The 25,010-nt window shown below is 32.0% G+C and overlaps 2 protein-coding genes across 2 annotated transcripts; one reads left to right on the top strand and one right to left on the bottom strand.

Annotated features, from left to right (window-relative positions):
- Positions 1-206: 206 nt before the first annotated feature.
- Positions 207-20,850, top strand: LOC145107269 (uncharacterized). The gene is made up of 9 exons (XM_079044122.1): positions 207-461; positions 671-722; positions 2,473-2,546; positions 14,205-14,306; positions 14,555-14,686; positions 14,777-14,828; positions 18,998-19,071; positions 20,084-20,173; positions 20,677-20,850. The coding sequence occupies exons 1-9, from the start codon at positions 331-333 to the stop codon at positions 20,711-20,713; spliced, it is 744 nt and encodes a 247-aa protein (XP_078900248.1). The 5' UTR covers positions 207-330; the 3' UTR covers positions 20,714-20,850.
- On the bottom strand, positions 9,118-12,577 carry LOC145107262 (phosphoinositide phospholipase C 2-like). Its single transcript, XM_079044112.1, has 9 exons — positions 12,297-12,577; positions 11,800-12,213; positions 11,394-11,459; positions 11,236-11,306; positions 10,989-11,124; positions 10,706-10,898; positions 9,936-10,111; positions 9,590-9,781; positions 9,118-9,403 (listed from the first exon to the last, which is right to left on the bottom strand). Coding segments are annotated over exons 4-7 (390 nt in total). The 5' UTR covers positions 11,238-11,306; positions 11,394-11,459; positions 11,800-12,213; positions 12,297-12,577; the 3' UTR covers positions 9,118-9,403; positions 9,590-9,781; positions 9,936-10,052.
- Positions 20,851-25,010: the final 4,160 nt, after the last annotated feature.

A 25,010-nucleotide genomic window follows, 5' to 3' on the forward strand; every position in this document is an offset into this window, starting at 1 on the left:
ATTTACTCAAAATGTAAATATGTAAATAAGAGTATAGTTTTCTTCTACAACAATATTTATCTTTTATGTAATTCCATAAATAAGAGTATAGCTTTCTTCTACAACAATATATTTTTCTTTTAATGTATAGGAGTTAAATTAATAAAATGTCAACCAAATTACATATAAACGAAAATCCGTCAGCACTTGCCAATTGCCATAAACTATGATACCCACCGAAAATAAACAAATACCCGATTAAATTGCTACATATATAGATTAATCATTCATCATCCAAACCATATAGACTCTAAAAGTTGACGTGCTTCTAACACATATATTGGAGCAATAATGGCGTCAGCAGCATCCATGGGAGTGGCGGTGAGGGCGTTGATGATCGTATTGTTTTGTGTAATGGTAGCTGCGTTTGCTAACCTATTTGCTGTTGACGGTTATATTTCATGCTTTGACTTCAGCGCCAGGTAAATTACAAGCGTAATATTATGTATAGATTTCTCTATAACATTGTTTTCAAGAATTATCTATCTCAATTAACCTTTTATTTTATTGGTATGAATTTTCAATCATATATATGGAAGAGAAATTGAAGAATGAAGTAACAGTTGATGTTTTTGCTTCTTATTCAGTTTACCGTGTACTTGTAGTAATGATTCTGTGAAATTTATTGCAGGTGGGGGGTGAAGATCCTGATGGAGTTTTCCGTATATACTGTTGTTATGGGCGTAAGCATGTTCTATCATTAGTATTGAGTTTTTCAGTCATTAGCTTTTTGCGCTTAAGGATTTTGATATGGAATTAATCAAAGGCAGCAATATAGAAAGCTGATAACCAACTTGTTCATTGAAAAATAATTCCTTTTACACTAAACTACATAATTAAATATTCAAATTTAGTCCAACTATATTCGTTTTGGGACGGATTTAAATTTTTTATGTGTGGTTCTTATATTTTCATTTTTATTCATATAAATTTTGAAAGTACTATTTTATAATTATTATAGTTCTTTACTAAATTTTTATTTTAACTTATGTTAATATTAATGTCTATATATCTATCTATTAGTATAATAAATGTCAAAATATTCTAACTATATTTATTTAAAATCTCTAAATTTTTTCATATTTTCTTTTAGTCAAAATATTCTAACAATATTTAATCTTAAGTTTCTCTTTCTAACATAAATACTTAATTTACTTATTTAAATTGAATGTAAAATCTTATCTTTGAAATGCTACTACATATTAACTATCATTCTATCAATATAACATATATAATTTGTTAATTAGTATATTATGTTAAACTTAAATTATCTACTACTATATATTATAATAGATTTTTTACCTCCTATCAATTTGAAATCTAAACTCATTAAAACCATTTAACTTTCAAGAAAAAAAATCTTAACAAATACACACGATCTATTAAATCATATTCCTAAACTAAGTATTTTGCCCACCACAAGACATGAACCATCAACATTTTAGGGAGAAATATATTTTCAAAACCTTCCAACTAATTACCTATCAATATTTTGAACAATAAAATAATTTGTAATTTTAAATTTAGGAATAACTCTTCAGTTTTCAACATAAAGTATATTTAAATTATTGATTTATTGCACCATAATGATTTAAAATATACACAACTATTCAACTTCCAACTAGTTAACCATTATTAATTTGATTTTTAGTATATTAAACTTATTTTTAATTTCAAATTTAGTATTAATTCTTCAATTTCAACATAAAATATTTTTAAAATTTATTGATTTATGTCAAATAAATTTAAAAAGGGTCCAAATACCTTTTTTAAATAGTTACAAAAATCTAAATATGTAATTAAATGTAAAATCTAAAATGAAATATCAAATTGATTAAAAGATTAACCAAAAGGTATGAGTTTCTAAATCCAAATACATTCATATGTTCGATGAATTAAGTGGAAAACAAAAGAAAAACCAAGGAAGTACTAAAACCCACAACCCCTAATAGCCAAAATGATGACCTAAAATTGAAAAGTTGGATCGGACATCACAATGTCCTCTTTGTCTATACAAATATGGTGACTTGTAAAACAAATGACGGAGCTATAAAAGTATTATAACATAGTATTTTGCTGGAATTATGTGATCGGTCCGCCGAGTGAGCTAATAAGTGCACCGTCAATCCACCCTTAACGTCCCTTTTTAGGCTTATTTTGCTGACTTATATGATTTTATGCATCCACTTTGATGCAAAAATATATATCATGCATAAAGTAAAAAAAATACATTGAACATATGGATGTACATGGATTTAGAAAGTCATACCTTTACGATTATTGGTGCACACTGAGTAAAACTAGAGCACTACTTTTCATCGTGCATATTAATTATATAAACTATAGTCATTTGCATTACAACATAATATATTTCTACACCAATTTTAATCAAATATATAAACTACCATTTTGTTGTATGTTGGTTATTTTTAGGCGTGGTTTTTCTACAAGGAATCAGGGTGGATCAAGACAACTATTTTCACTCTTTCCATATATTTTCTCGGAAGGTAATCTTTTTTCCGTTTATTTTCTGTTTCAATTATTTGGAATCATTTTTTGCATTTCACATAAAACAATGGATATGCACTAAATTGGGTGAATTCATTGTTTAGAGGACCTTTATACAACTTATGGAGGTTGGTTGTATGTCATTTTGAACATGATCATTTTGATTTGAACACCAAGAATTTATTGAAAAACGGCTAGCAAAAGGCTGGAATTATAAACATTTCATGCATTCCCGCAGTGGGTACTTGCACCAGTTGTTATGGATAATGAGATCCCCTGATTTCGCTCTACTTAATCTCAAGGTTGTAAAAATCGCTCGACGTTAGCTAGTCGGTGGACTAGGGTTAATGGATTAATCGGAGATTAATCGGGGGATTAATCGGGTACCATTAATTGTTAATTTGTTAGATTTCAAAAAATTAAATATGACTAATATCATATAAAAGTTCGTAAATGCCACTAATATCATAACAAAATAGGTTAATATGATAAATACAATACTAATCATACATCAAATAGTTTTTATTGAGATATAAATTCTTCAAAGTGTTAAAATTTCATCGGGTTCTACTGTTTCAGTCATTGTATATGCATGGATTAATCGCTAGGCGCTTTCTAATCGGTCGAGTAGCACCTAGGGATTAATCGGGACCTAATCGGGATTTTTACAACACTGCTTAATCTTAATGAAATCACTCCACCCACTTGCCAATACACTTTTATTTATCATAATTTTGTTTAAAATTCAATCATTGTATGTCTAAATTACCCATGAAAGCGAAATTAGAACTAACATGACAATAGATTTGCCTTCGAATGTCTCATGTCTTCATGTTATTGTCATCCATTTTAAACATCATATAAATCGAGCTGGTATGGTCACCATGTAACTCCACCATATGTTGAGCTTTGGCCCGAATTATTTTATAGTAGACTACTAAAAAAAGGTGGTGTTAATTTCAACTTTGAGGTTGAATAAGGGGGACATAACCAAGTTAACTACAATCCTGCTTCTGAGCAAATTTGTGCATGTTGACAGCCTTCCTAATCTCGATCTCCTTACAAGGAGGTTCGTTTTAGATGGGTAATATGGTTCCATTAATTCTTGAATTGGTTATGCATCATAAACTTATCATCAAGGAAACTCCCAAGAGATGGCAAATTATATCGCCCTAACGTTTAATACAAAGTACACCCCACATAGTTTCATTTTCAAATCATAAATCATAACAATTTCAATGTTCATTCATATGAAAAATCAATACATATATTTATCATGAGGATCTTACAATAATCTTGTTTAAGAATCCAAGTTGTACACTACTAAATTAGTTACATAACTAAACATATCATCTTATTATAAACCATATAATACTAATATGCCTTTTAATCATTCAATACACATGTACGACATTACTACATATACAACAAACCTTTCCAATCACATTTCTCTTATTATCATTATAACCATTCAAACTTTCACTACAATATATTCTTTCACAAGTATAATATTTTGGCCACCAAGGCTACCATTAACTTGTAATTTTCCAACGATAATGAACAATATAACATTATAGCCAACAAGGCTACTATCATAATGCAATACTAACATACAAGCATTTATACATCCTCAAACCTCATGGTGTTACAATCACCAAGACCACCCCAATGACTAATTCCAATACAGTGGTGTTATAGTCACCAAGGCCACCACTAATAACCTATCCATAATATTACAATCACCAAGACTATCATGACTAACAATATTCTATTATAGTGGTATTTCTAGCACCTAACATACCACTACAATTAATACTTTCATAAAAGATAATACAGTGATAATTACGATGCTAAACATACCACTAACAACCGATTCTCACATAGTGGTAATTACAACACCAAACATTTCACTAATTTCTTCTAAACAATCTATATGTACAATGTTACAGACACCAAGTCTGGAAATGAATCGTATTCCTCAAATTATGATATTACAGTCACCAAGACTACAACATCTCTATTTTTGATATACAAGTATAGCGTTACAGACACCAAGTCTGACAGTGACTTGTATTCCTCAAATTATGGTATTACAGTCACCCAGACTACCATTTCTTTCTAATAACCATCTACAAGTATAACGTTAAATACACCTAGTCTGCCATTGATTTGTAATTTTCTATCCTCAATCTCAAGTATATCGTTACAAACACTAAGTCTGCCATTGACATGTAATTCTTTAATAATAGTATGATAGTCACCTAGACAACCATTAATTCTGGTCCTATGGACTCAAAATGTAATACTTTTCTTCCCATGATTCCATCAAAGTTACACAACCCCACTACACTGCCTTACAACAAACAAGACTACTTTAGTCTAACACATATTAGTGCACTAAAGGTACACCAATATTCCATCGTACAACAAACATACCATGTCATATATAATATAATAGAAACCTTCTCTCATACCGATCAATGGTTATTAACCAAATTATCCGTATACATTCCACCATGATATTCCACTATATAAATTATCTGTTACTCGTAGCCATAAACGGTTATACCAACATTCCACTACTAACATTCAATGTAACTAGATTAATTATATAATCTATATAATTTATTCATAATGCGGCTTAACCAACTCATTATTCCACATAGTAATAACCTGCTATAATATTCAATTATATCTTTTCACCATAACTCTCAACCATTCTCAACTTTACATGTTCTAATCCAATAATTATAATATTGTATTTATCATGGAATTAATACAATGCAATAATAAGCATACATCTAGATAACATATATCTAGAAAAAAGTGTGGTTACACACCTAGTTAATTAGTGAAGACTAATTATTATTTTGGCCTCTAGCTTAGCGCTGTTTTCCAATTCATCACTTGTCCATACCTATTTGGACAACAAATCTAGTTCATTAGGAATTGTCTAAACTGACCGCTATATTAGCCACAATGATCAATTCCAACATCACTAACTAGACTGTGTAACCATTTGTCACCAAACTAGTTAAATTTCCATATGTAATCACTTAACGACCTAACTCCATAATCTGTTAGCCTAATTGAAAAATCTCAGTAATTTAGGGTATATAACCCTTACCGACCTGACATTTAACTAATCATCGAATTCATAATAGCATCATATTACGAAATCACATAACACACTTATGGTCTAACTACCGGCTACAAAATACTACATAAACATAATTATGTAGTAATGAGATAAAAGTACCTCGACTCATTTCGCAGCTCAACCCTCGTACCCCGTACACTAGTACAATATTTTGGTCGTAAGCCTCCGGGAACACCTCCAGAGCTTATCCCAAGAAAGTGAAAAAACCCCCCTTAATGACACACAAAAAGATGCTATTTATACCTAGCTTTTGTCTAGGAACTGTGTTGCGATTTCCTCAGTTCGCTTCACCACATATGATTCTTGTTACTTCCGAAATGCCACGTGTACTCTCTATTCAATGCAAGTCCAAGACCGGACACATCATACACGTCGTGGCGTGTCGACATAAAATTCGCGCTGCATCAACATAAATGTCACGCCACGAGTATCCAAAAATAGCAACGTATTTTTCAAATGGCTATAACTTCTTCACATAAACTCCATTTATGAAAAGTTTTATATCCACAAAATCGTGTTCATATAAACTATCACTTTCTTTCACAAATCACTGCCAATTCTTACACATAAATACATGTTATGGAAAAATAGGTGTTACAATAATGAAATTTTCATTCTTTACTCTAGTCCATCTCCATCGATGGTTCTGCAAAAAGAAACATATTATTAAATTCAAATTAGGAACGCTCTTGGGTCAAGTGTAAGTGATTGATACGACCCCAAACACCATCTCTTTTAAATACTAAAGAAGTCCTCTGAATTTTGCCATCTATGTCATGGATCACAACAATAATTTTGTGCAATTGGTTTTCATCCTTCGTATGATACCTCCATCACCATCTTGCTAAAAGAACATTGTTCAAGTACCTAAGGCTTCTAGTTCCCAACCCATACGTCTCCTTGGTGTTAATGACCTTTTGTCAAGAAGCATTAGTCATTCTCTTGTTTTCATGACCCCTACAAACAAAAATAAATTGTATCTAGTACTCTCAATGAAATCAATAACATGCAAGGTGCTTCAGAAGAGAGGTTAAATGTGACTTGAGCATTGAAGACCTGAAATACACGATGGAGCATTAGGAAACACAATGGAGCATTTGGATTATGGATGGATCATTTGGGAAGACTCGAACTTTGGAAAATGGTTCTCAGAAAATACACGAGACATCACAATACACTCCAGGCATCAGTCAAATACGCTCCAAATATAGTTGAATGTGCTTATGGCCTTCATGAATATGCTACTAAAGAATGTACTAATGGAGAATGCGCTCCTAGGGATGAGATGGTTCTCCAAAATGTGCTACAGACTATGTTGGATGTGCTAAAATCATGAGGAATGTGATTCTATGTAGATTGAATGTGATCCTAGGTGCAAAGAAGGTGGCCATGCACATTCTCTCAGGATTTCATTTAAAGATTGAAGATGAAAATCAAGCTCTCATTCTATTATGTTTACTACTGAATTCTCATGAGAATTTTGTTACCATACTGTATGGTAGAAAAACAATCACTATAAATGATGTGAATGATTCTTTTTTATCTAATGATCTGAAATGAAAACTTTCTTTTAGCAAAGATGTTGCCAATTCAGGTTTGTTCGTAGGCAGGGGTAGAACAATAGAAAGAGGTGGAGGAAACAGGGGAAAGTCATGTTCATAACCGCAAGAAAAATAGACAGGAAAAGAAGTGGAATTTCAAGGTTGAATCAAGTAGTAATAACAATGTTTTTCTCATTCAATAGAGTTTAAAACATGAATACATAGATGATGTTTTGGCTATATGAACGATTAGTTCTATAGATGCATGGATCTTAGAATTGGGTGCATCTCACGATATAACCTATAACCGTGACTGGTTTGAGTATTGTAAAGACCGTAATAGCACAATGAAAATGGGTGATGACAGGATACAGTTTATTAAAGGTACTGGCATGGTGTTATAATAATAATTCATGATGGTATCATCAAAAAACTTGATTGGTGGTATGTTCCTATCTTTGGAAGAACCTTATTTATCTTGGAACTTTATCCAAGCATGGACTAAAGTGTTCTGATGAGGATGACTAGATAAAGGTCTCCAAAGGTTCTCTTATAGTTTTGAAGAGAAAGTTACGATATGGAATTTATTTCTAGGAAAGCAGCAGAATTAGAGGAATGATAGTTTTATCTCAATCCTTCAAGGGTAATGACAAGGAAGATTTATGGCATCAAATATTGGGGCACATGAACGAGAAGTAAGAACAAAATCGACATGATTATTTGGGTGGTAAAAGATATATTCGATCATAGTGAGGAGTTAAAAAAAAGAAACTAAATCTAGTCTAATAAGTAACTTAAGTCAAAACTCTCATTGATTACATCTATCAAGCACACTCTACAAATGATATGGCATTAAATATTTTTAGAGGTGGATATACCACACACACATACTCTCTCTTTCTCTCCCTCTCTCTCTCTTTCTCTCTCTCTCTCTATCTATCTCTCTCAAGTCACAAGGCATAAAACCCACATAACTGAATAGGTTTTCCAAGTCTTCTCTTTGTCATCCTCCATGAAGAACCTTTAATCCTAACATTGTCGCCCTCAAAGTTCAGAATTGATGGTGAGACTCTAAAAACATAATCAACTACTAGCGATTAAGAAGTCTATCCATGACATCATAATAAGAAGCAATGATGAAGAAATCCAAAAACTCCAATCTTTTGTGGCCATTAAGCAACAATGGGCTCTAGGATATGTAGCAATACATAAAAAGCTCCAAAGGGAATAATCAACCCGAGCTATCGAAAGTAATCACAAAAATATGTATGTGTAGTGAAAACCCATAAAAATTAAGCACTTCAGATCAAAAATTGTGAATCACTTCTATGGTCCTCAAATATCTTTAAGCACTCCCGCTCAACATCACATCGATCTTTAAAATAATCATGAAGAATATTCGCTAAAGGCACGAAGATCCAAAAACGTCATGTAACAAATCAAGATTAAGATTTTTGATCAAACTTGATCAAGAAGAACCAAAGTCGAGAGACATTAAACCACATCGTCAATCGCAACAAATAAACTCTGATTCTGCTCATTCAGACACCAAAAAGACCCTACTTCAATAAATCTTTTTCAAGCTTCACTAAAAATCACCATGTTGAAAAGTCAGAATCTTCTTTCGAATGTCTATACCAAATTCTCCTCCTTTTTATAATTGAAATGTTGAAAAGTCAGAATCTTCTTTCGAATGTCTATACCAAATTCTCCTCCTTTTTATAATTGAAACTAGATGAGTGACCCCGCTTTGCGGGGTCCGGATATGTGAACTCTTTTTGGTTGATTGTGTGTAAAATGTTGTTTCTACATGTTGGAAATCTGGACTGAACGTGTTTCTTGATATTAATTGGCAAGAGTAATAAGTAATTAAAAAGAATGGGTTGGGAGGGGTATTAGAAGCTCAAATTGTCCATACCAACCAATCCCTAAATCATTTCAGACTGCTTAATGTCAATCCACCAATTGTAGTTACAATACAACACCAATTACCCTAGGATTACAATATCCTAATAAACGAACTCTAAAAGTACTCTTAACTAATCAATGAAAGTTCATTGCTAACATGTGCATTTAAATATCCTGCATACCCTATTTGTGAAGATCGGCTATTGATGTTTTCTCCCCATTGCCCCGGTCATCAATCCGTGAGTATCTACACACACAAAAAAAAGAATTAGGTATCAAATGCAAGAAAAAAATCTAATGACAACCTAAAAAATAATAGAAGTTTCATATATTGTTCCTAATGTAACCATGTTCACATCTTATATCATGTCTCAATAATAATTTGCCCTAATGTGAAAATTATCAAATGAGGAAAGTAAAAAAGTTCACTTACTTCTTCTTCCCAAGTTTTTCTATGTCCAGGAGATGGTAGGACCCACAACTGTCCATTCTCCAAAACCTTCATTAAATGTGAGTTATCTTTTGATGAACCCAAGAATACAGAAGCTAACATACTGCACACTCATTTCTTTTGTAGTGATGTTTGTGTTCCTATTGAAAGTAAAACTTGCAAAGTTTGAAAGACCTGGAAAAAAATTAAGATAATTAGAACTCTTGTTTCCTTCAAAATAGATAAATATATAATAATTGTTTATTTGTTTCAAAAGAAGTCATTTTTTAACTAAAACTATAAATTTTATGGATTCACTTGTAAATAGAAAAAAGGAATAGAAGTTTACCATCAACTTTTCGATTATGCCCCTGCCCTTAAATCAAATTATCCGAACACAATTCAGATCTGGTTGAAGAACAAAATAATAACTAATATTTGAAAAAAATTCAACATTAAAATCTCCCTATAATAAAATGATTCCAACGGTTTGAGAACCTGAATCTTCATAATATTTAGAGTGCCCTACAACCAAAAAAGTCCCAATAAGGAGTTTATTGAAGCGATAAACAGAAGATTCAATATGAGAGGTTGTCCATTAACAAAAGCGTTTGAAAATTCTAAGTATGTTGTTATTATCGGTAAACATTAGAGCATAGAGGTTAAGTACATTGCTATTTTTTGCAATATAAAAACAAAAAAACTAATAAAAAAAATAAAACAAATCAAAGGGTGATTAGACAACCAAGCGGTTAGAAACCAAAAGATTTTGGTGTGTGTGACAACTTTTTCTTTCCAAAAGTTTTGAGAACTTTTTCTTTCCAAATAACTATTTTGACATTTTATAAACAGTCAAAATGGTTAATTTGAAACAAATGTTCAATGGTTTGACCGAAAAGAATTAAAGTAAAAATGATTTTTCCTTTTTTGTAATTTGCGCAAATAAAAAGAAACACTTACCTGCCATTTTTTGTAGACTGAAAAAATATGGTTAAATTATGTTTTATGGCACAAAGAAAGTCATTGGAAAGACTTTGCATTATGGGGTCAAGAAATCCAACATTTGAGAAATGCCACATCAGTAAAGAATAAATACCATTTACAAAATTACAAAAGTACCCTTTTCAACAGATGAACCCTGCTCTTTCTGTGAACTGTTTCCACTTGGCTTAGCTTCTTTTGCTTTAACGTATTGTTTAGGAGGTTTAGTAGATATAATGAACCTTCTTTTTAAAGATTCAGGTGACAGAAATTCTGCTAAACTCTCTTTTTTAGGAGTAAATAGCATTTCCCCAAATGTTTCAGTAACCATCTACAATTTAGTCACAAAGGATAAAACACTTAGATGAAGATTAAGTTTTTAATAGAATTATATATGAGAAACAATGAGAGAATTACTCACCTTAGCTACTTTAGCCTGAAGATCTGGAGTAAGGTGGTCTTCTAGGGTAATTACAACAGGGTATTCGGATGCAGTGAAGGCATGATTCTTGATAGATCTTAAACAGTCACTCAGTGGAACCGGAGCAGTCAATGTCCTACATAACATAACCAAGAATCAATGAACAATGGCTCATATTTCAAATAGAAAGTTGGCTTGATATGACAATATACTTATATACATATGTCAGAAAATTTAGCAGACTTACATGTTCTTCCTTCCGCCTGGATGGACTCATCGGGTCTTTCCAAAGGTCAACCTTTGCAGGTCCATAATGGTCTGCAAATAAACAGAAACATTATGTTCTTGTTTGGAGAAATAGCAACAACGATCACAACAAAGTTTTTTCAGCTTTGAAGCTTTTACCATTTCCAGTTCTGGGAGATGGTGATCTGTGACTGGAATCCAAATTGCAATATGATGGTGTTCCATCTGCATTAGTAAATTAAGGCGATCAGATCTCATATTTTAACTTCGAATCATTCATATTTTGAACAAAACCTTAAGAAAACAATCATAACTAACGATGATTCAATAATAACATAGATCTATTAATACTTAAGCTTCAAACCATATACCACCAGTCGAAAAAAAAACGATTAATGGTGTTCGAAAGGGGTTCGAACTTTGAGTTTGACTCGTGGAATTCATGAATACGAACTATTAATTGATCAAATCAGCGGATTGGAGCAACATATTGAGCTTAAAATAAACAGAGAGATCAAAACAAAGATATGTAAAGATAGAGCGTAATTTTGGGTTGACTTATTACCTTAGAACATGATCTGAATAAATTCGTATTAAAGCTGACGATTGTGTCAACTCTCCACCGCCATGACAACCCACCTCTTTCTATCGGTCCTAACAGCCTCCCCCGTCACGGTGTGACAGCGGAATCACCATGCTATCTCCATCTGGGTTTGCTGCCGGACGAACGAAACAGAAGAGGAAGAAGTGGTGGAGCCGCCTACTGCCGCCGCTGAGTGTTGATCTCCATACCCCTGTTCGTCAATCATCACCGAGACCAACTCCCTTTTCTCTTTTTCTTCTGTCCGGCTCCGTCGGAGACCTTTTCTTCCAACTGATCGAACCCCGTCGCATCCACATCTTCACCTTCCGTCGAGCAAAACTCCACTGCAGACCCCCTCTGCGTCACTCCTATCGGAGCCCTTGTTTACAGAGAAACCTGATGCGCATGATGCTTGCATCAATAAAAAAAAACAGGATCGAGTAATGTAAACACGAACCGAAAACATAATTAACACAAACCCTTGGGGAAAAAAGCAGAACACGAACTTGAAGTAGCAAGGAACGAAGCAGGAAAAGCAGAAGACAGCCGGTGATTTGTTTTTGATTTTTGATTTTCTTTTATCTGGAAACTCAGCGAACACCTAGTCGGAAAAAATATGTTCGTCTTTCCCATTCCCTCTCAATTTCCGGTAACGGTGGGTAGCAAACAAACAAAAATTATGACCAATCAACCCCTTCGAAACTCATCTGGCAGAGAAGATGAGGAGTGGAGCTCTTCTCGATTACTCGACTGCTGTGAGCAAAAGAGGCCAGACGGATATGCGGAAGGATCTGGAAGATAAACATGAAATACAGCCACACAACAGCAACAGCGATCATCAACACGTGTACATAGAAACAAATTAATTACATAAAATACCCTTATAGAAAAACTTATAGGTAAGGGACCATTTCTGCCAAACACTTACCAAGTTCACTATTCATCTTCTAACACAACTTTAATATATATATATATATATATACATATATATATATATATATATATATATATATATATGATTATAAAACCTTCAAATAGGCATGAAAATGTGCTATCGGATGTATAAATGATATACTCCTCCTCGATATGTGAAACAAAAGTGAAGCTGTAACCCGAAAAAGTTGAAAAATATGACATTTTTCAAAATTTTGACATTCTGGACCGCCTTTGTCTTGAACCGAAATCCAATATGTATTTTTCACGTAAAATATGCTTGCGAAAAAATCAGATCTGATCATCCTGAAAATATACCCCAAAAATATAAACCTTTTATGAAAATGCCCAAAATTAGAGACTTCTTCAAAACCCCAGGAACCAAAACTACCATTTTGTTAAAAGTAAGGGGACTGCTAGTGTAACATTTAAGTCAACTACTAGTTTGACATTATTTTTTGAGTTTTTTTAAGTTGTTATGTTTGACAAGCCAAATAGCTCTCTAGCTTTTCAAGAGAGCTTTTTTAAATTTTTTCAAATATACTCCTTAATTAATTATATAAAGACATTTTTTTAAATGTCCTTTTATGTCATTTTATATCTTTCAACTAGCTTTTCAGCTAGTTTTACCAAACATTATTTTTTATCAGATAGTTTTTCAGCTACCAGCTAACTTTTTATTTAACAGCTAGTTTTTCAGCTACCGGCTAGTTTTTTAGCTAACAGCTAGCTTTTCAGCTAGTACGCCATATGATTGAAGAACACGAAACAACACCAGGCACAAATCAATCCCAAAATTGAGTTCCACCCTGAAAGTGATTTCGACTCGGAATTGATTTCTTGCTAAACTCGAAATTGCACATCTTGTGATGATTTCGACTCGAAAGTGATAAACCTAAAATTTATTTCTTCATCCCGAAATGAAGTTTTTGAAGCTCCTAAAAACAAATTTTCATAATCCGGAAATTTATTTCGACAACACGAAACAATGGAAATTTAAACATAATGAAACCATCAATAAATGATCTATACATAGTGGAAGTTGCTAATCATGTATGACGATGCCCCTCAGCTATCCATACCAATTTAAACTATAATACGATACATGATGTTTGTTGTTTTTGGATCCCTTTGCAAATTGCAATAAAAATTTGAATCGTTATTTTTCTTATTTTTCTATCTTCTAGATGTAATCAGTGGAAGCTTCAATTTGAAACTTTGCAAGTATTAATTAAGAATAATTTTTCTTCTGTACACTGCATATCTGCAACTAGCCTTGATGGATCAAATATTTATGTGTGCCAACCCTAATAAAAATGATAATATTTTGTTACTTTGTTCAATCATACATGCATGTAGAACTGCTACATATCATATTATTAACTGTGTACGCTATACGTACTTCTCAGATTTAGTGTCGTGGTCGTATAATCATATTTTCTTACCTTCTACAGCCTTCTTAGCATTGGATACATCCTTGTTCAGTTCTTCAAGTTATCACGTGAAGAATCTTCGACAAATCCATTATACTTTGTGTTGGCGATACATCATACAAGGTAAGAATAAAGGATATTCCATGACCATCAAAATGTATATTCTACGTTCTCTAATTATTTCTTTCTCTATGTTCTCTTTTCAACTTAACAAGGTAAATCATCTTTTACTTGCTTTCTTACGTTACGCTTTACATAATTGGGTTTGACTCATTTTCTCTTTGATTTTTATAACTGATTGCATGATTCATATCAAACAAATTGTTAAGATATTTATGTGTATTTTCAATATAATTTAATATTTTGCTTAGGGAACACACCTCGAGGATCAATGTTGTAACTGTAAGAGCAATCTTTTCTTCACTAGCATTTTTGACGATGGGAGCTTTAATTTACACGCTTATTAAAGATATATCGGGCTCCTATGCTGATGCATTTACAAAGTACGTAAAGATCCTTCTATTTCAATCTTTATTTACTTTTTCCTTCACATACAATGTAAAGTGACTTTAATAATTAATAAATACAAACAGGTGCTTCTTAGCAAACATGACAGACCTGTATATTCATGCTGTGATGTTCGCGGTACGTCTACCTTCATGATCTACTTGGCTTTGACATCAAATGTTTATGCTCTAAGACAACTTGGAATTTTCCATTATATGGTATTTGAAATTATTCGTTCAATATTTCTTTGCTTCGATTTGAAGATTTCCACACTCTATTTTTTATCGACTGATAGTGGCAATCTTGACGTACACATTTAAGCTATTATATTAGTGGCAAGAAAGGCTTCTTTAATTAATAACTAGCGGAAAAACTCGGGCTTCGCCCCGGGCCGTTTTTTGTGTTTTTTATGAAAAAATGTCAAACTTTTGATTGTAAGGACCAAAAGTGTCAAAATGGCTAAAGAATTAAAGGGGTTGAAATAAGCAAGTTTTTAGAAAAGTGACCAAAGTTGTCAATTTCTTAAAGTGTTGTGGCCAAACTTTGAATATTAAAAGGTTTTTAAAAAATGTAAAAATTTTGGACCAAAAGTGTCAAAATGACTAAAGAATTAAAGGTATTGGAATTAACAAGTTTTTAGTAAAGGGACCAAAGTTGTCAATTCCTTAAAGTGTTGTGGTCAAACTTTGAATATTAAAAAGTTCCTAAAAAATATAAAAATTTTGATTCTAATGACCAAAAATATCAAAATGGCTAAAAAAATGAGAGGCAAAATTGACAAAAAACATACAAGTTTACTTGAACATTCTTTTAATATATATATATATATATATATATATATATATATATATATATATATATATATATATATATATATATATAGGAATGATCAAATGAGAACATCTAAAAGGTTGATAACGCGAGATCAATTCTGGACCAATCAATATATAATGACATATTAGTAATTGTATATTTTAATTAAATTAAAATAAAATAAAAGTCAATCAAATTACCTTAAATTTAGGATCAGTTACCAAAAAAGAAATAAATATTCGATTTTTTATTTTTCTTATTAATGGAATATAAAAAATATTTTTACCAAAACTTATTTTAAAACTGAAAAAAAAATTAGTTTTTTTCTTAAAAAAATCAATATTTTTCTCATATTTCACGTTTTTTTATGTTCAAAAAAATGAATAAAAATCGAACCCCAAATTAATACATTTGTATTCATAAATGATTTTTTTTTTCAAAAAACCTGATACTACTCCAATCACAAATGGATACACATCAATTTACAAGTAATCAAATTCCTTTTTTCAATCAACTGAAAATAAAAAGAGTGTAAAAATTATCATTTATTCATAAAAAGATCACATCTAATCATAAATAAATACACTAATTAACACATGATTGCACTGTTATTCACAAATGAATACACTGCTATTAACAAATAAGTACCCTGTTATTCAGAAATGAATATATGAATACCTCTAATCATAAATAAATACATTCATTCACACATGAATGCATTGCTATTCACAAGTGAATACACTGCTATTTATAAATAAATACACATTCTAACATAAATGAATTCATCAGAATATAATATAACTTAAATCTAAAAAAATATAGAACATAATACAATTTTTCATTCTCCTCTAGCTCAAATTCTTCACCTTTCATCTTCTCAAAAAAATCCAAAGTACCTCCACAAAACCCATATGGAAGAACTCTCAGAACCTTTATAGTCAGTTCAAAACTTTCTTTGACATCTCTCTGATTAGCAATAAAGCATTGGATATTGACAATATAGTTTACCTTTGTGGAGCATTCAAACGTAACAGAAAAATTCAAAGAATTTCCCATGAGGAAGGTTGGCCTGCTATCAGATTACACAAAAAATTCATCCATTTTCACATGTTATTTGCAAGCACAGATTTAACGAAAACATGATCAACTGATTCTACATTAGAATTACAGAAAGGAGATTACAAATTTTGGACAATAATAATTGGATAGATAGATTTCAATTTAACACAAAAAAGTTGCAAGTCAGATTGCTTGAGGTAATAAGTTTTTTTCCATGTGCCTAAACAGATGTTAGTAAAAAAAGGAGTCAAAAGTAAAATTACCTTGTTTTGTCTCTGATTGAAGTGCCTCCCGGCCAAAATAACGTGTATGTTCTGGGACGGGAGCCCACCTGAGCCAACCTCTAGAATGAAATTGTTGTAATTCATCATAAGCTCTTTTTTTTCATTCCTCTATATTTCCCTGTTAAAAAGATGATGATGAGAAAAATGACATCCAAAGGCTGAGTAGATCCAACAGATAGGGCTTTAAAGTGAAAGAGATGGAGATAAAAAAGAAATTGAATTTGAGACTGGTTAAAATGGAAGCAATCATGTGATGAGAAAATAGACATGAACAAATTAAAAAGTACATATGAATCCTATAATGTAATTATATTCATACATGAATATATACCACTAATCTTAACTGAATACACCACTAATCATAAATAAATACAAAGTATAAATTACGCTTAGCCATTTAAATTCTTAAACTTATAGAAAAAATTTACACAGTTATTTTAGTTGCAGCAAAATTCTGAATTTAAGCTCTTAGATTAACAAAATTTTAAATGATGAGAATTAAAGAGGATCATATATGAGCTCAATAGGTTCTAAAAAAAATAAGAACCAAATGCTTATTATGGAAAAAGCAACCAAGTGTAAAGGCCAATTTCTTTTGAAGTTCAAAATACGCAGAAGTCGCCCAAGAAACATGAAACATAAATTCATTGATAAGGAAACAAAAATAAAAGTTTATAATTACCACATTGGTTGCGAGTCAAAGGAATCTTATTTTGGTTCTTGTTCCACTATCAGCAAGCAATCCTTGAAATCTTTGGTGGTGGATTGGCGGCTGAACTAGAAACAATATCCGACCCAGAAACACCGACTAAACCAAAAACGCATTGAGGTGCCGACTTGCAATGCTCCGATTAGGAATGTGACTAACGATGGTGCAATGAAGGAAGGCTGAGGGAGGAAGAGATTAGGGCTGCGATAGATGATGGTGAGATGATGATGGTGTGATTAGGAAGAAATCGTGGAATACAGATGATGGAGGCGGTTTATTGATTCAACCCTAGAGAGAGAGAGAGAGAGAGAGAGAGAGATGAAGTGGGGGCAAGTAATTTGAACGGAAATATGAGAGAGATTGAGAAATTATAGGAACGAGTTAAAGTTGCAATTACCATTATAGCCTTATGACATTTTACAAGTTACACTTTAATACCTATGGTTTTAGAATTTACATAAATGACACGATTGATAATAGCCTCATATCTGAATATTTAGATGGTCCAGATCCGTTCTCGCGTTCTCAACCTTTTAGGTGTTCTTATTTGATCCTACTCCTATATATATATATATATATATATATATATATATATATATATATATATATATATATATATATAGGGAAGGGTTATTTGGAAAACAAAAAAAACCCTAAAAAAAATCCTAAAAATCATAAAAATGCATAAAAAAATACTTAGAGATCACAAAACTTTTTTTTGAAAATTTTTTTGAAAAAATCGCAGCTTTTTATACAAAATCGGTGAAAAAAATTTTGATTTTTTTTTTTTTACAAAAAAATAAAAAAATAAAAAAAAATTTTGATTTTTTATTTCTTTTTTTTCAGCGAATTTTAACAAAAACCTGTGATTTTTTATAAAAAAAATTCAAAAAAAAAATTGTGATCTTTAAGTATTATTTTTATGCATTTTTATGATTTTTAGGGTTTTTTTAGGGTTTTTTTGTTTTCCATAAAACCTAAACATATATATATATATATATATATATATATATATATATATATATATATATATATATATATATATATATATATATATATATATATATATATTAATTCCTTATGTTCTCCTTGTCAGTTCCTGAACCAACCTTATTCACATTATTCATATTTTGTATCTCAAACGTTGTCAATGATTAAGTTGGTTACATGTCTTGTATTTTTTACTTTTATTTTTCACTTTGCAAAACTTAAGATGAAACCAGTATATTTATATATTATGATCGTCCAACAATGGGTTTATGTCAGATAAACCAGTGACTTTCATTCTGATGCTATAAAATTTTATAATCCATATTTCAGAATTTTATTTTTTTAAGGATTTTGATGCATTTAACATGAACCTAGATTTCAAAATATAAGAATTAGGTACTCCTTGTACTACTTTTTCTCTATAACAAGAATAATGGAGTGTAGATTTTCAGGTGTGGATAGCATACAAAGAATCAAGTTGGATAACAGCTTCCTTATGGATAATTTCACTTTTATTTTTTGGGAGGTGAGTATTTATTCGATCCGAGTCAATTTCTTATTTCTCACTTGCATTGATAAATAGGAACCTATATACATCTTATTTCTCCTTTTATTATATAAGTTCTTTTAGAACGCCTTACGGCGCTTCATTAGAAATAAATAATCTGATCATAAATAAACCTAATTATATATTTATATACATATAAATTACCAAAAAGTTCGTAAAATGTGCGAAGAAAATCTCATGATTTACATACAAATGTTTTTGTTCACCCTTTTTGATTCATTAATACTTAATAGAAAACTTTAATTACTATTTTTTTTCGTCGCTAAAAGTGAATATTATAATTGTTGGTATTAAATTAGTCTAAGTGTATATTTTTTTATGAATACATAGACTAAAAAAAGGCATAAGTATCTTAATAAAGATAATCGAGTAGGATTTGAAAAACTCTAAGCAGCAACGACTTCTATATATCTTGATGAGCGTTATTAGAATATTTCATATTAATTGTGCAGTCTAGAATATTTCGTATTAATTTTCATTGCACTTGTTTATATGATTGTTTTGATTTTTTCCCGGCCTCCTAGTTGTAGTTCTTATTTTTCGCGCCTGTTGAAGACCATATCATATGGTTTCTGTGATTACATTACCATTCACATATTTCCAAGAAAAGTGGTGGATAAATAATCTATTTTTTCTTTTAACGTTTTTAAACACTTTGCTAATGAAGGCTAGCTGCTTAGGCGATATATGATAACTTATTTATCCTCGCTACGTGTCATGCTTGGTGCATCACATATTATGCATCTTAAGGGCATGCAAAGTATGCAGTTCTTGATGAATGCTGCAATAATTGCATATTGTTTTCCGAATGAAAATAATAATAGATTATATATTTGGCCTAAAGTTGTTGCAATCAATGATCTTATTTTTGATTTTACACGTTTGATATAATCATAAATTTTAAATTCAATTGCATGTAGTGCGGTAAATTAATATATATGGCTAATGTTTAATTTGAACCTTTTCACAGTATTACTCTATGTGTATACATAGTTCGACAATTGTTCAGCATCTCACCCGAGAAACCTGCTTCATCTATCATTTTCAGTAGCAGTGACATGTAAGTCCTACAAGAAACTATGTTAAATATTCGTAGTCATGCATATACAAATATGGTACATGTGTGATCACGAGAATTGTTGATGTATATTAGGATGAATGAATTTGAATTTGTATATCTATGAATTGATTGCATTTCTTCCTTAATTAGCTGCAACAAGAAACTGTTTCAGTCAAATGTGGTTTAAAAATCTTTGCTATCTTGAGATCTAGTTCTTTTGTTGTTCATGCTAGTTGAAAGGAATTAAAATCTTTATCAAAAGGTTAATTTAAGTCATAATCTAGTAAGATTGTATTTACTATGATTTTTTATTTATATAATTAATTCTCAATGTTATTGTGTTTGGGTAACATTCATATTGGGTTAGTCACTCAAGTGTCTATATATGACTAGGTCATTTTTTGTTTGATTATTGACAAACACTAACATTGCATTATATCTTATTTATTTGTTGTCTCTTTTTGTAGCATCTTGATTCTAATTTTTCTGTTTTTATCTTGCAGATGTGAGCCACTACTCGCACCACATGCCAATGTATAAATATGACTCCCTACCTACAAGTTGTTTGTTTTTCTTAATTTGTTAATAATCTTAGGTCTTGTTATTTTGTTAATAATGATGTTATCTAGTATTTTATCGACTATCAAAACAATTGTATGTTTCTTGAAACTTTTATAGCCATCAGGACTCACTTTCTCTTGTTATAAGAATTACCATCAGGATTCATTTTCTCTTGTTATAAGAATTATCGCTAAAACAAAAGCCTTATTAGTGACCAATATTTTTGACTTGAATTCGGGTCACTAACAATATCATTTAGTCACCATATATTAAGTGACCACTGAATTTTAGAAACATTACAAATTTAGTGACCAATACTATGATGAACATCACTTAGTAGTTACTAAACTATAGAATAAAATTTAAAATATTTTTTTTAAGGTCATTACTAGTATTAATGACAAAATATAATGTTCACAAACATTTAACCCATGTTTTGAAAACCGGACCGAACCGGCCGGTTCAACCGGGTACCAGTCACAGATCTGGTTCTTAAAGGCTAAAAAACAGTATTCATGTGAACCGGTAAAAAACGGCAAAAACCGATCGAACTGGTAAAAACCGGTCCGGTTGAACCGGTAAAACCGGTCAAACCTAGGAATTTTTAAAAATATTTATTTTTTTATTTTTTGTATTTTTTATATAATAAAAGTTAATAATACTGTAATTATGACATCATCCGGTTTTTCCGGTTTTTAAGACCGGTCCGATCGGTTAGACCAGTTGAACCATCGAACCGGTTAAGTCTCCGGTCCGGTTTTCAAAACCTTGCATTAAACACTAAATGGAAAAAATAATGGTTACTATATTGGAGACTTAGTGACCAAAAACAATGGTCATTAAATATTTTTTTGTTTTTTGCACTTCACCAAAGGTCAAGTAGAAAGATTCTGAATATATAAAGTGGTCATTGAATTTGTATGAAAGAAATTTAGTAATAATAAAAGGGAAAGGACATTGTAGCATAACAAAGTTTTGCCTTTATCTCGGATTGGTCACTAAAGTTCTCTTTTTTTTTTTTTTTTTTTTTTTTTTTTTTTTTTTTTTTTGCGCAATTAGTCCTTAAAGTTTCAAAGTGACTGTCAATTATGCCATTTTGAGCAAGGCAACTGGATGAGCCGGTTACTTTGCTTACGTGTTAATTCGAAATACGATTACAAATAAATTTGAAGGCCACGTTAGTAATGCCATGTAAGTATCAGTGTACATGAGAGAAACTTAAGGTAGTTGGTCTTCGTCGTCCCTTTTCATTACTCCAAACCTCAACACATATCTAGGGTTTTCAAGTCCAATAGAGAACGAAGTGAAGTAGCATGCAAGCAGTAGCAATGTTAACCTCGAACCCACTAGGATGTGTTCTCTGGCGGAACTCAACTTTACGAGGTGTTTCTTCGCCGACCTTTCTCTTATAATAATGGTATGAAATTCATCTTCACATATCATAATTTTTCTGGTATGACACACACCGAGTGTATTACTTTTCTCTAAAGTTTCATGCAATTAGATTGTAAGAAAGTACTCTAAGCCAGGTGCTCCCCTTTTGACTGACATTAGGCCTATTGTGAATGATGTGGACTATGAAGCTTTTCATTTTTGATACATATGGAACTGATGGTCAAATATCCATTTATGTAGACCATGTTGATGATGGATTACAAGATTTGTTTGATTATGAAAGAGAAGATGATGCCCATGATTCTTGTAGTCTCAGTGGGAATGATGACATATGTGACATTAGGGATGTGATAGTGGATTTTAATGAGGATGTAGTGCTTATGAATAGAAAATGTGATGGTGAATTCTTGACTAAATTGTGTGCCTAAAAAGAGGGGGAGCAGGAGGATACAAACTATGATTTAGAAGATGAAGATGAAAGTGAACACATAATTCAAGTTCATGCCATTTTTAATGAGTCAACAAACTGGATGAAACAAAGTTCATACTTGGTATGAGATTTAAAGATCCAACTCAAGTAAAAACTATGTCATGCAATTATGTTGTAGCAGGAGGATACCAATTGTGCATTGTTGAAGATGATAGTAAAATGTTGTTGGTACAATGTTGCAAGGGTAAGTGTACCTTCAGGTTATGGGCCTCATGGATGAGTGATGAAGACAGCTTCCAGATAAAATCTTTAAGCTCATAACATAATTGTGTTAGGAACTTTAAGTTAGGTTAATTTGCTTCATATTCATGGCTAGTAAGTCATTATTCCAAACAAATATTACATAGACAAAAGATGAGCGTGAGAAAAATTAAGGTTAGAAGTTATTAGGAAGTTTGGTATTCATGTGAGTCTTAAGCAATGCAGGAGGGCTAAGAAATATGCTTTGTAACTAATAGATGGAACTCTTGTGGAATATTTGTAACTTCCCATAAACCATAGTAAGAAATTTTCATTTTTCAAAAGACATTTTAATAAAAACCATATAGTAATCAATCATTTTTTTCAAAACAAAACCATATAGTAATAAATCTTTTTTTTCAAAACAAAACCATAAAAATCAGAGAATCAATATCATCTCTCAAACATAAATCTGCAGGAGGATGTGTACGATCATGCCTTCGCCATGCCCTGATCATCTGAAGTACCTCAAAAATTTAAATCCATAACTGTAAGCCAAATCTTAGTGAGTTCCCCACAATACCTCACACAACAATACAAATACAATGCATGCATACATAAGCCTTCAGTCTGCATGGACCGCCTCGCAAGGCCTACAAGATGCATGGACCGCTCTATTGAGCCTACTGTCTATTGGACCGCCTCACAATGCCTATAGTAGCTGGACTGCTACCTTAGGGCTACAGTCCGACCAGATTGCCTCGCAAGGCCTACAGTACACTGGACCGCCCGGGTATCTTGTCATACGACTCAAAGCATGACCGCCTCAACCCTACCACAATATGTCGACATAGGAAAAGAAAAAAAGAAACAAAAAATAACCAACAATACATGTAATCATAAGAGATCTACCAATCTAACAAATCACTATAGCATACCAACATCCTACACATAAGGATATATACTACAGTACAAAGTATAGTGAAAAAACTCACCTCACAGCCTTGAAGATAACATCTTGTCTCATACAATCTAAGAACTGGTACTATGAGCCATCTATACAACAATTAGGGACCAATTCTTAACCTACAAGCAAAATCCCACAACTTGACCTAAAGTCAAACTTGGTCAAAAAGTCAAAAGTCAATGGTCAAAGTCAATGATCAAAAGTCTATCAGTTGGTTACCACGTCATGGCTAAGCATTTTCCATGCCATGGTGACCTCAAGACAAAAAAAGTCACAAAGACCACTTAACGCCATGTCACGGAGGCTAAACCTCCACATCATTGGAATTGTTCTGACCAACTTAATGCATTAAGCTCTTAATCCTTCAAGTTACATATCCATACTTTCCAGAAGGCTTTCTCCCACCTAATATGTCATAAAAACCGTTGCTTTATAGACATGCATATCTTGAACTCCAACTATGACAAAAATAATGAAAATGTGGTTAAAACCTCATGCAATGAATCAAATCTCAATCCTACTTCAGATCTGAAACATATAACCATAAGGGGACCTCAAGGATCCATAAAGTTGCCAACTTTATGGGATCCCACCACAGTAGCTAACCCAAAGATGAAGAACAAGGCATAAAAGTCAATATCTATGAACATGGCACACAAATATTATATCTTGAAGACTCATAATGGTCCATAATATGTGTTAGAATATGGAGGAGCTTTCTTGCTGGATCTACAGTTAATGGACACCTCTTCTTCTTCTTTAAGACACCAGAATCACCACCAAAAGCTTCAAAAACTCAACAATGGAGGCTAGGATTCGTTTAGGGTAAAAGGGAGGTGATGGAGGCTGAGGGTGTGAAACCCTAGCCATCATTGATGGGTTTTGAGCATTCTAACACTCCTATGGTGTACATGCAACCCTATAAACCTTGGATCTATGTTTTCTCTATTATACATGCAAATATTAGATATTCCAAGGTTTCATCCTAACTAGCATATTATGAAGCACCTATACTACAAAGTTCTAGTTAGATGACATACCTTTTGATGTAGCTTGATGTCTTCAAGCTTTAAGAGCTTAGCCCCAATAGTGTGGAAGCCTCAAGTGGAATCACAAATCACCAAAAACACCTTGGAAGAGCTTGAGAGAATATGTATGCACACTAAAATCGGCCCACTCTTATGTCCTCACATACTAGTGCCATTTCTTGTGCCAAAGGCCTCTTTATATAGTATGGAGGATTA

Source organism: Lactuca virosa, chromosome 1 (genome assembly GCF_052849685.1).
Source record: "Lactuca virosa cultivar CGN04683 chromosome 1, Lactuca_virosa_CGN04683_v6, whole genome shotgun sequence".
In the NCBI taxonomy this organism is placed as follows: domain Eukaryota; kingdom Viridiplantae; phylum Streptophyta; class Magnoliopsida; order Asterales; family Asteraceae; genus Lactuca; species Lactuca virosa.

Coding starts and splice junctions, on each gene's coding strand:
- LOC145107269 (XM_079044122.1), top strand. CDS start 331: ATGGCGTCAGCAGCATCCATGGGAGTGGCGGTGAGGGCGTTGATGATC. Junction 2,547..14,204: donor TCCATATATTTTCTCGGAAG/GTAATCTTTTTT, acceptor TACCTTCTACAG/CCTTCTTAGCATTGGATACA. Junction 20,174..20,676: donor ATTTTCAGTAGCAGTGACAT/GTAAGTCCTACA, acceptor TTTATCTTGCAG/ATGTGAGCCACTACTCGCAC.
- LOC145107262 (XM_079044112.1), bottom strand. Junction 10,899..10,988: donor TTCAGGCTAAAGTAGCTAAG/GTGAGTAATTCT, acceptor ACTAAATTGTAG/ATGGTTACTGAAACATTTGG. Junction 10,112..10,705: donor GGGTTCATCTGTTGAAAAGG/GTACTTTTGTAA, acceptor TTTTGGTTGTAG/GGCACTCTAAATATTATGAA.